Source organism: Anabrus simplex, chromosome 2 (assembly GCF_040414725.1).
Source record: "Anabrus simplex isolate iqAnaSimp1 chromosome 2, ASM4041472v1, whole genome shotgun sequence".
Classification (NCBI taxonomy): domain Eukaryota; kingdom Metazoa; phylum Arthropoda; class Insecta; order Orthoptera; family Tettigoniidae; genus Anabrus; species Anabrus simplex.
In genome coordinates this window covers 1,106,889,487-1,106,902,427 of record NC_090266.1, presented here as the reverse complement: position 1 = coordinate 1,106,902,427, position 12,941 = coordinate 1,106,889,487, and the positions used below count along the sequence as shown (strand labels likewise).

At 39.9% G+C, this 12,941-nt stretch overlaps 1 protein-coding gene across 3 annotated transcripts in view; it reads right to left on the bottom strand.

The window, feature by feature from the left end:
• The window catches only part of LOC136863312 (G-protein coupled receptor 143), a 221,260-nt gene extending 210,513 nt beyond the window's left edge, over positions 1-10,747 (bottom strand). Inside the window, exon 1 of one of the 3 annotated variants that reach the window (XM_067139700.2) lies at positions 10,715-10,747. Coding sequence is in view for 1 of the 3 variants with exons in the window: in XM_067139697.2 (XP_066995798.2) it covers positions 10,281-10,433 (153 nt within the window). In the remaining 2 variants the exon portion in view is untranslated. Of the gene's footprint in view, positions 1-10,280 lie in introns of all 3 variants that reach the window. The other 2 variants (XM_067139697.2, XM_067139699.2) reach the window with 2 other exon arrangements.
• Positions 10,748-12,941: the final 2,194 nt, after the last annotated feature.

Sequence of the window (12,941 nt, the reverse complement as noted above, 5' to 3'; positions counted from 1 at the left end):
GTCACTTATAAGTGGACAGACATGAGAATGTTTTGGGTTATACCAGAAGAAATGAAATAAACCATAAGAAAACTGAAGAGAAGTGAATCACAACTCAGAACCAGAGAGACATATCTCAAAATTCCATTTACCTGTTTATTTAATGGATTCGCTAGGTGAGTGCCAGAAAAACATATCTCCAAGTCATTTTCCCATGTTCTGTATCTCCAAAATAAACCTTTACTAGGGACAGTATTATCATTTCCACTTCTCCATCTTTAACCAAACATGTAGTCATCAGACCCATATCAATGTGGCACCACATACAGTTTCTGCTAGAAGTGATATTTATTGTAAGTAAAACCATATGAGTTCAAAATCTGTTCTGCTGTCCTAAAAAAGTCTAAGCTCTTTTGATTATTGCCTTCTTTTGCAATTGTGAAAATGGGAAACGCTGGTAAACCACCTTGAGGTTTGCCGACAAGGGGGGTTTGAACTCACCATCTCACACACGAAGTACAGGTTTCATAAAAACATACAATTAACAACGCAGTGTAAAGAATATTTTGTCCTAAACAGGGAAAAGGCTTAAAAAACTGTGTGTGTATTTAATTTTTTTTGCTAGGGGCTTTACGTCACACCGACACAGATAGGTCTTTTGCCGATGATGGGATAGGAAAGGGCCAGGAGTTGGAAGGAAGCAGCCATGGCCTTAATTAAGGTACAGCCCCAACATTTGCCTGGTGTGAAAATGGGAAACCACACAAAACCATCTTCAGGGCTGCTGACAGTGGGATTCGAACCCACTATCTCCTGGATGCAAGCTCACAACTGCGCGCCTCTACCCGCACGGCCAACTTGTCCAGTAATCTTGAACTATGAACACAGCTGAAGATGTTTTCAAAAGAAAACTAAACACATACCGCTCTTAAATAGATTAATGTTCTTTTAATGTAAGAATAGTCAAACATTATTAAAGTCCTGGAAAGGTGGAATTTTTTGACTTGTTAGTTGAGTTTTTTACATATCACAGACCTGTAAAAATAAGAGAGTAGCTAAGGCAGTAGAATGCTGCCCTTTTGACCTCAGGTTGGTGGGTTTGATCTCAGGTTACTTTGGTGGTGTTTGAAGGTGCTCAAATGTATCAGCCTTGTACCAGTAAATTTATTGGCATGTTAAAGAACTCCCAATAACATTAAAAATAAAGAAGGAGAATCTGGCAGATTTATGGGTCTTGAGTCATATGGTGTAGTGAAGAGGCAGTACCATAATTTCTACAAGAATTTGGGAGAATGAAAAGACAACACAGACAACAGCTGTGACAATGATTGAAACTGTTGTACCTATTTGGTGAGAATGCTCTGTTGCCTTAACGAGTTTGCTGTTAAAATTCCAAGCATTTTTCATAACATAAAATATATCTAATAACTAGAGAGTGGATGTTAGGAAAACTTTATCATATATTATACAATTAAAAAGAGCTTGTTTAAAATAAGTTCATACACCAGGCACGTTAGCCATGCGGTTTGGGTCGCACCAGGCAAATGGCTGCTACCTTCATAATCCCATCACTTTCCCACCCTTGCGTTACCGAAAATCTTCGATATGTTAGTGCAACGTTAAACCAAGAGAAAGAAAGGAAGTTCATAAACGGGCTCTAGGGATGTTTGCAAATATTATTTTGCCTATTTCTGTGCATAGCACCTTATAAATGCCCATTTACATGATTTTTGAAATGAACTTACAAAATTGCACTGAAACTGTTGACACATTCAATAAACAATATTTTCTGGACGTCTTATACTTTCACCGCATATCGTGTCCGGCTCCATGGCTAAATGGTTAGCATGCTGGCCTTTGGTCACAGGGGTCCCGGGTTCGATTCTCCGCAGGGTCGGGAATTTTAACCATAATTGGTTAATTCCTCTGGCACGGGGACTGGATGTATATGCCATCTTCATCATCATTTCATCCTCACCACGATGCGCAGGTCGCCTACAGGCGTCAAATCAAAATACCTTCACTAGGCCTCTCCAGAGGCCACACACCATTATTATTACCCCATATCGTAAAAATTCTACTGCATGTCCTGCAGTGACCTCAAACTTGTTTCTCAGAGAGTGTGTTTCTTCCCAATTTGTGGCTCCAATTGTTCATGGTCGGGCACTTAAGAGAGGCTCCGGCAATACCCCCATCCGTTCCTTAACTGTGAAATGCGGAAACGCGTGAGAATGCTGGATTCCAAGAGGCTCTAAAAGGACAGCCTCTGCCTCCAGTAGGTTGTTACCTGAGTCTGCCTTTTTTCATCCACTGAGGATGAGTATTCGCTGCAAGTGGTGCAAGAGCATTAACATTTCCCAGTTCACCATGCCAAAAGAACTGGCAGGATTAAAAACCATCAGAACAATTACATATAAGAGTTTGGTGATGTATTTTCTACTGATGACTCTCTTATTTTGCAAAGCTTGTGAAACATCAGGCAAATGTGCAAGAAAGAGCCATGTTTTGCAGCATCTACAAAACAAACCTATATGGGTTGAACAACAAAATAATAAAATAAGGTTATTGGTTTAATGTCCTACTATCCTGTTGCTCCTCTTGCAGTATAGGGCTTCCATGGAATACTTCCATTTGGTCAAATTGTTGGCCAGACTCTTTACTTCATTCCAAGATTTTCCCATTCCTAGGCACTCCTCCTCAATCGTCTTCTTTGGACAGCCACATTTTCGAGCACCTTGGGGGTTCCAGTCGTGTGCTGTCTTTTCAACTGCTTCAGTGGGCTTCCATAGGAGTATGGCCTATCCAATGCCACTTTCATTTATCTGGATTTCAATTGGCTGCTGATTAACTTCCTCCCATTTATCTTCATTTTATATGACATCCGGCCATCTTCTGTTGATCATACGACTCAAAACAGCGATTCATGAAGACTTGTAGTTGTTTAGTAGTCTTCTGGATGACTTTCTAGGTTTCACAACCGTAAAAGAGAACTTGGTAACAGGGTCCTTCTACCAATGTTCCTATTCCTCCAAAAAGGGTACAGTTGAACAAAGACACCATTAGCTTTCCTGATACAGCTCTTAATGTCTTCTTCTGCTACTGCAGTTATAGTAACAATACTCCCAAGATTTAGATTTTACAACTTGCTTTACGTCACACCAACACAGATTGGTCTTATGACGATGGTAGGATAGGAAAGGGCTATGAGTGGGAAGGAAGCGACCATGGCCTTATTTAAGGTGCAGCCTCAGCATTTGTTTGGTGTGAAAATGGTTAGCCATGGAAAACCATCTTCAGGGATGCCGACAATGGGGTTCGAACCCACTACCTTCCAAATGCAAGCTCACAGCTGGACGTCCCTAACTGCACGGCCAACTTGCTCGGTAACATGTATAGACAATTTATCATCAATCTTGGAGTTGACCCTCATCTCCTTGGCCTTATTAAAACTTAATTTAAGCTCAGCAGCCTCTGCCTCCTTCTTCAATAGCTTAATCTTCTCTTCCATGACTCTGAACTTTTGAAGCTGCAGGTAGCTGTCATCTGCAAAGTCAGTGTCTTCTAGCCTGTCTTGTAGGCCCCATAAACCTCTATTAACCCTCCTCATCACAAGCAGGAAGAGTGTTGGAGGAAGAAACCCAGATGTCACATCTATAGGCTCAGTAAGCTCTCCAACAAACAGAACCTGATAGCATCCCATATTCCGCAAGTGTTTGTCGCATAACTCTTCTACTCAGACAGTCCAAGGCAATCTGAAAATCGATAAAAGTCAGATAGAGGGTGTTTTGCCATTCTGCACTCTATTCCAAAATAATTCTCAGAGTATTTATGAAGTCAAAACAACTTCGATGCTTGCAGAAGCAGGCCTGTCCCTCCCTAAGGAGTAATTCAACAATGTCCTTCACCTGGTCTAAAATGATCCTTGAAAGCACCTTACTGGGTACAAACAACAATGTAATTCTCCTCTAGTTATTACACTTAGTAATATCGCCTTTCTTTGATGTTTTAACAATCAAATCTTTCTTCGCTTCGGTTGGTACCTTCTCCTCATTCCAGATCCTTACCAACAGGGGTTGCAGCAATTCTGCTGCTGTCTCAATATTTGCTTTAATTATTTCTGGCAGTTTCCGGCGATGCTGAGGTACCAGAATTTTGTCCAGTAGTCCTTTTACGTAGCTAGTAAATCTGCCGACATGAGGCTGGTGTATTTGAACAAAATTCAAATACCACTGGACTGAACAAGGATCAAACCTGCCATCTTGAGTTAAGAAGGCCAAAGCTCTACCATCTGAGCTACTCAGAGTACCCAAACAACAATAGCACATGTCCCAAAAGCAACTCTCATTTTTTTCATATGCAATCCCCAAATGCCAGTCACAATTTCCATTAGATTTCTGCAAAGCATTTAGTGTGGTCGGCATTCCATTAATGAAAATAAAAAATCCACCTTGAAAAATTTCTTCAACAAGTACACCAAAATGAAAAAGTTCCAAGTGAAATCAGTGAGTGGGAAGAAAATATAGATATATGTTGATAAAAGTACAGTTCTCTGTGTTAGTTCCATTGTGAACGTAGTGATATGAGATATATGAAATATGTCTACTTGCATGTAAAGAATTAGATCACACAAACTGCTTGATTATAGCTTGGGTCATCAACTCTGCAATGACTGTACTATGGCCAGATGGAGTAAAACATGAGAATGTGCTCTTATTTACAAACATCAAAAAAGTCTTGCATCACCTCGGACCAGAGATTCAGACTCTTTGATAATAAAAAAAAAAGACACGTACAAAGGCACCATATCAGTGTTATTTATTGCCCAACAAAACAACAAACTAGAGCCTCTACAACAATACAGCTTTGCTTTCTAGATTGGAGATAATGAATAAAGCACACATCAGTACCTTTAATACTGGGTAACACAACCCCTGTCCACTAGTTCATCCAGGTAATGTTTGTCCAAAACTGTCTCCCCACTCCTCAATGGTGATTCGGCATAGATTTCGCAGAGTAGTTGGTGAATCAAGACATCCATTAACAGCCTTCTTTAATTTATCTCAGGCTTGTTTGATAGGGTTCATGTCTGGAAACGCGGTGATCACTCTAGTCAAGCAATACCGTGATAATGAAGGAAGTCATTAAAGAGAATCGCATACGATGGATCTACACATTATCAACCATTATGAAATGCTAGTTATACGGTGTCTCTATGGGTTGGAGGGTATCATCCTTGTATCATACAGGAGTGGTGTACGGTGGCCCCACATAATGCCACCCCAAAGCACGGGCTGAACAGTGTGTCCGAGTTGCGAAGCCTGACCAGACTGCCTCCAAATACGTTGCTGAAGGTTGTCAGGAACAATGCTTATGTGACACTCATCGTGAAAAGGATTTCATGCCAATTCTGAAGAGACCATTCAGTGTGTTGTTGGCCACATCTGTACCACGCTCCAGATGTCTAGGTTCAAGAGCTGGACCTCACTGTGGGCGTTGAAAGTGAAGTTGTGCCTCGTGGACGGTTTGAGTTGAAATGCAGCGACCTGGGGCCGATCAAAGATCATTATTTAGCACAGTGGCATTGCATTCAGCATTCCTCCGAGCTGAAAATCGAAGGTAATGGTCATCGACTGCAGCCGTAAACTTTGGACGACCTGTGCGACGCAAGTCATCAATAGTTCCTGTCTCTCTCAACCGCTTCCATGTTCGAACCACATCACTATGATTATGGTCCACATGTCGAACAACTGCCAATAACAAGAAAATTAAAACTTTAAAATGTATCCACTGATTAGAATTTAAAACGAATGATTATGAAAAATGATTATGAACTTAATATAATCAGTGGATTTAATTTGCAATGCCTTATTTCCTGATAAAATGATAGAAAATGTAAGTCTGCTGAATAAAAACTCAACATTATTCAAAAAGAAATTCTTACAAAGCTTACAATTGTGTCTTTATCAAGCCAATGGATTAAATGTAAGTGTCCACGCTGCACTCTACTTTAAAAATAACATTACCAAGCTGTAGATAAAAAAGTATTTTAAAGGTTTAATTACAATTCACCTGTTGTTGTTCTTGAACTGAGAACACGTCGTCAAGGTTTTATAGACCTCCTCTCCAAGAATTAGTTCTTGTCTGTCTTCTAGAGCATAGTGGTGTCAAGGATTTCTCGGGGTATCAAAACCAAAAGGCCAGTTTGAAGTACTAATGGACTATAAACCTTGTGCCATCTGGAACACATCCTACAGCCAGTGGGAAGTGACATTCCATTCACAATGATCAAGATGCAAACCAGGACCACTAGGTGGGAACTTAACAGCAGTTACTCTCCTACTATACCCGCACTCTCCACGTTTTGTCTAGCAGCAACAACCTCTTAACATTAGCAAATGTTTCACACTCGCCGAAGCTGTCTCAGAGGTTCAAATGGTTTCTTCATATCTCATATATACATCTGTTTTCAAAAGATAGGGTACAAAATGAGTCACCAGTGAATATCACCTAGCCAAAGAGCTTGTTCCACTGTCAACAATGACCACAGTGCCAATGGTAATAATGTTGCTTCCCCACATGGTGAATACATGCTAATTAGGTTAGGACATTCATTAGGCTTACCTTCCAACATCAACATCGGTAGGGAGGCAGACTTATCCATTTGTTAAAACTTACTGGCAAATTCAAAACCATTTCCTTATTCTGCATGATCTAATCATTGTGATCCATACTGCAAATTACAATGTGTAATCTTTCAGAAGTAGAGTAGGTGAAGCATTTTCTGATCCTGTAATGATTAAAAGGGGGATCCCGCAAGGAACACTGATTTCTTACTAAGTCGTCGAATCACACGTAAGGCTTTTTGCTGATGATGTTCTACTGCATAAAGAATTAACTAAGTTACAGTGTTCTCCCTACGACCCTTTTAATGGGCGCACAGCCCTGCTGTTTTTACAGACCGCCCGGCTAACATAACCTAGATACAAGCTAGTCACATAATATTAATACATATTTGAGTCATTCGGGGTTCCAAATTAAAATGCAAATACTGTAAAACTGTTTATTTAAATTATAAATCTATGTTATTGTCAACATAATTACATCAAAATTCAAATGTTTAGCTTGAGTATCACGGAGTGTTGTGTGCGAGCGGCGTCCGTATTAGCGTTGAATCGCAAGCGGGTACTCGATTCCGGCCAAGGTCACAAACCGAGTAATAAGCCCCGGTGGTATACAATTGTGAACAAGTTGTAGAACATAGTTGTTCAAAATACTCTGTTACGTCTAGTTTGTGATAACACTAAAATAGTTCAATTTTGGCATTGATATTATTAATTCCTTGAGGGAACTAAATTGAAATTTTATCATATTCATTTTTTACATAGTATTCCCCACCCGGCTACTTATTCCTACCACCCAGCTGACGAAATTTTCTGGGGAGAACACTGAAAAACACCTCAACAATGTTGTGAAATGGACAGCAGATAATGGTATGATGGTACACAGGACAAAGTCAGATTATAAGCTTCACCAAGAGGAAAAGACCTCTCTGTTTTAATTACTGTCCTGATGGGGAGAAAGTACCTCATGGGGATTATTGAAAGTACTTACATGTAAATATAAGGAAATATCTTCATTGGGCTTATCACATTAATGAGGTTGTATATTAAGGTTAAAAGTCTCTCCACAGGGTTATGCGAGTATTTAGGTTTGTGGTAAGGATGTAAACTGGTAAGACACCAGTCAGAATATGGTTCCAGTGTATGGGACCCACACCAGGATTACTTGATACAAGAAAGCAGCACAATTTGTTCTGGGTGATTTTCAACAAAAGTGTAGTGTTACAAAAATTTTGCAAACTTTGACTCTAATAGTAATGTTATCGTTTTCTTTATGTCCCACAAACTACTTTTACAGTTTTCGGAGACGCCAAGATGCCGGGATTTTGTCCAGCAGGAGCACATTCCAGTAAATCTACCGACACGAGGCCGACGTATCTGAGCACCTTCAAATACCACCAGACTGAGCCAGGATTGAACCTGCCAAGTTTGGATCAGAAGGCCAGCACCTCTGCAGAAACAACAGCGATATACATCGAAGCAACTAACCTAACCCCATGGTACTACAGCCTTGAAGGGCCTTGGCCTACCAAGCGACCGCTGCTCGGCCCAAGGACCTGCAGATTACGAGGTGGTTGTGTGGTCAGCACGAGGAATACTCTCGGCCGTTACTGTTGACTTTCTAGACCAGGACTGATAACTCACCGTCAGATAGCTCCTTAAATGTAATCACGTAGGCTGAGTAGATCTCGAACCAGCCCTCAGATCCCAGTAAAAAACCCTGACCTGGCGAAGAATCGAACCCGGGGCCTCCGGTTAAGACGCAGGCACGCTACCCCTACACCACGCAGCCGGCTACATCGAAGCAACAAGCCTTTTCAAATTGTACAGCTGCTAATAAATATCTCGAGGAATTACAAAAAAATGTATATTAAAAATCTCAAATAGTAGCCTATACCATCTTTATATGCACTACTTTTATGATTTTAAGAGATGCCTAGCTGCTGGAATTTTGTCTCGTAGGATTTCATTTATATGCCAGTAAATCTACCTGACATGAGGCTGATATATTTGAGCATATTCAAATACCAGTGGACTCACCAATATGAGCTCAGAAGGCTAGCACTCTTCCACCTGAGCCACTCACACCACATAGAGGAACTCTGACACTGAATCAGCTGTACACTCAAATTCAAATTAACCCGCATAGTGTCACACCTATTTATAGTGCGTATGCTAAGAATGCCACTCACTTTACGCCCAGGTAATAAGGCACGAGCGAGAAGTGCGCAATCACGCTCCTAGCAATTTTAGCGAGAGTTGGGAGGAGCACATTTGCGCTCCTTGGTCCAATGGTTAAGTAAATGGGTACTCTAACAGAAGGCAAAAAGACATAGGCCTAAAGATAAACTAAGAGAACCATTCTTGCATCAACTTAACTGATAAGGAAATTATGTACCTCAGATTTTTTAACAAATTACTCTTAGATGCTGCTTTCTTTCCACCACAATACTGACCCATCCATTAACCCTTTAATGTACTTTGCACATTATATTATAGAAGTTAACAGATCACTGTCGGCAGCCCTGAAGATGGTTTTCCATGATTTCCCATTTTCGCATCAGGCAAATGCTGGGTCTGTACCTTAAGGTCACGGTCGCTTTCTTCTCAGTCGTAGCCCTTTCCTATCCCATCATTGCCATAAAACCTGTCTGTGTTGGTGTGATGTAGAACAAATAGCAAGAAATACAAATCATTAAGAACATTTCCAATTCTTCTGCCCATCCTATGACTTCAGTGTGATTTTTGTAAGTTATAAGTGTATTTGACTATAATATATCAGCAAAATATACTGCTAGGATCAATATGGAACATCATAAGTCAGGATAGCCACTGAAAATCACTGAAATCTGAAATAGTACTACCTAATTGCAACTCCCAAGGGCACCATAGCTTTTGTGGTTATCACTTCTATTTAACATAGAGACCCACTTTCATTTACAATCAATGCGTGTGAGATGTTTGAAGTAAAATGCCCACATCATCGAGGTTCATAATCAATAAAAACTGCTTAATGTTCATTAAATTAAGTCGTATAACATAACAGGCTTGGAGTGATTTAATTCTCAAAACCATGTGGCTGGCTTGGCGAAGGAAAGGTAGAGTACGCAAACCTTTTCTTGATCCCTGAGCTCCATAGTGCTGAACAGGAACTTGGGATCAAGAAAAGGTTTGCGTACTATACTTACGTAGGTACTTACATACTCTGTAGTTTAACAGTCACAATATTAGGCCTACTAGGGAAGAGATGCTCCTTCATTAATACCCTCCACTACCAATATCGTCTCGCCATAAGACCTATCTCTGTCGGTGCGACGTAAAGCCACTAGCAAAAAAACAACAACAGTACAAGTGTCAATTTGACCAGAAATGTACAGTACGCGAACCTTTTCTTGATACCCGAGCTCCCTAGTGCTCAATCGGAACTTGGTATCAAGAAAAGGTTCGCGTACTATATGTATGAATGAGGCATTGGTGATGGGGAAATGAGCAGTATTGGCTTATTTAAAACTATACGGCCTTAAGCGGGGTGGGAGTCAAGGTAAGACCAGTTCCACCGATACTCCGGGTATCACGTCGCAAAAGCTACTCAGTCCACAAATTCTAAATATTTCACAGAAATATGTGCACACCTCTAGTAACTTACGACACAAAGTTAGACAACTGATTAGGCCTATGTACCTGATATAGAGCTCCTAAGATCCCAACACACGAAGAGAGTAAACAGACTGTATTATATGAATCCGAATTAAATTCGACTACCATAACATTCACTGCCCTATCAGTATTATTGGCCAAATGGCAACAGAATGTTTGAATGGTTGGATCTGCCATTTTCGAAATTAATGAACTCCACGACGAAAAGCCGAATACGTACACTGTATTTAAAATTTAGAACTCGGCTTTGTCCTTGATCTTTCTATAGACATGTCATTCAGTTATCAAAACACAAAAGTATACTGCAGAAGTGCTGGGTGTATCGGAAAGAGTTTACATCAATGTAAACACCTCTACATACTTCAGAGCGAATGACATCAGAATTAAAATAAGGATTTCCATCCCGCACGAAAGAAAACAATCCCTCATGCACAACTTGTTTTGACAACACCACGCACCAGAGATGAATATTAACACCGGGTGGCGGGCAGTGTTGCCAACACAATTCTCGTTTTATAAGCAATCCTGACTTTACGTCTGATCTTAGAGGATCGAATCAAGAAGGACAAGCCCACGTACATGGCATTCGTAGATCTAGAAAAGGCATTCGATAATGTTGATTGGACCAGGCTATTTATGATTCTGAAGATGATAGGGATCAGATACCGAGAACGAAGAATTATCTACAACCTGTATAAAAATCAGTCTGCAGTGATAAGAATCGAGGGCTTTCAAAAAGAAGCAGCAATCCAGAAAGGAGTGAGGCAAGGCTGCAGTTTGTCCCCTCTCCTTTTCAATGTTTACATAGAACAGGCAGTAAAGGAAATCAAAGAGGAATTTGGAAAGGGAATCACAGTCCAAGGAGAGGAAATCAAAACCTTGAGATTTGCCGATGATATTGTTATTTTATCTGAGACTGCAGAAGATCTCGAGAAGTTGCTGAATGGTATGGATGAAGTCTTAGGTAAGGAGTTCAAGATGAAAATAAATAAGTCCAAAACAAAAGTAATGGAGTGCAGTCGTACGAAGGCAGGTGATGTAGGAAATATTAGATTAGGAAACGAAGTCTTAAAGGAAGTAGATGAATATTGTTACTTGGGTAGTAAAATAACCAACGATGGCAGAAGTAAGGAGTACATAAAATGCAGACTAGCACAAGCAAGGAAGAGCTTTCTTAAGAAAAGAAATTTGCTCACTTCAAACATTGATATCGGAATTAGAAAGATGTTTTTGAAGACTTTTGTGTGGAGCGTGGCATTGTATGGAAGTGAAACATGGACGATAACTAGCTTAGAAAGAAAGAGAATAGAAGCTTTTGAAATGTGGTGTTACAGAAGAATGCTGAAGGTGAGATGGATAGATCGAATCACGAATGAAGAGATACTGAATCGAATTGGTGAGAGGAGATCGATTTGGCTAAATTTGACGAGAAAAAGAGATAGAATGATAGGACACATCTTAAGACACCCAGGACTTGTTCAGTTGGTTTTTGAAGGAAGTGTAGGTGGCAAGAACGGTAGGGGTAGACCAAGGTATGAATATGACAAACAGATTAGAGCAGATGTAGGATGCAATAGTTACGTAGAAATGAAAAGGTTAGCACAGGATAGGGTGGCATGGAGAGCTGCATCAAACCAGTCTGTGGACTGATGACTCAAACAAAAACAAGCAAGATCATCATCCAATATAAGCTAGAAAAAGCTAAATCATAACTAGAAAAAGTTAAAAAATTAAGCCAAACTTCTGTAGCACTGCTTACTGGATAGGGAATTAAATTGTTATTTTTTCTGTTCAATTAGCAAATTACTATAACTGCAAACCATGCACTTTTAATTGTGTACACTGAGCTAGTCTTGGCAGACTGGTTTTAGACACACACAAAAAAAGATAAATCTTCACAAAAAGATGGGAAAGACAGTCTATACAAATTTTTTTAGAGTACAGACCCAGAGATTGTGCAACGATTGCATGAAAGGTTTATCACTAGTCTACAAATATGTAAATACAAAGTATCATTTAAGTTATAGCATTAACGTTTAGTGAACCTCTAATTTTCAATTCATTTTGCCAAGCAACAGAATTCTTAATATTGGAAAGTTAAAAAGAATGTTTATAAATGAGTATCTTTCTATGATGGAGACTAAATAAAACATAATTAGGCCTATGCATATGTTACATCATACAAAAGGTAATATTTGCAATAAATTAAAGAACTTGCTGATAAGTCAGTGCACTGTATAATTTGGAATGCCGTAAATCGAGGTATTAATTCCTCCTAGAAAACGTAGATGGGATCATAAATAATGCAAGATATATTTTAAGGTCAAAACCTAAAAATATGGGGAGGACATACAATCTGGTAATTCTACACTGAAGACTAGGAATAACACAAGTTCAGTTATATTTTAACGAAATTATTTGTATTACAGTTACCTGATTTATAAGTGAAGTTCTAGGGGATCCTCAAGATCACTGTCTGAATTTTCGGGGAACAGAAGGGACAGAGCAGCATCTTCCTCACTTGCTTCTGCAGAACTTTGCTGTGTAGTACCAGCACGAGGTTTTATGCCACTTGGATCACCCCTATAAGCAGCTGCTGTCCCTACTTTGGCGTAACACCTCCGGGGGAAACTGGTAGTTTTTGCAACACTTCCCGATGCGACGAAGCCCTGCTCTAATTGCTGC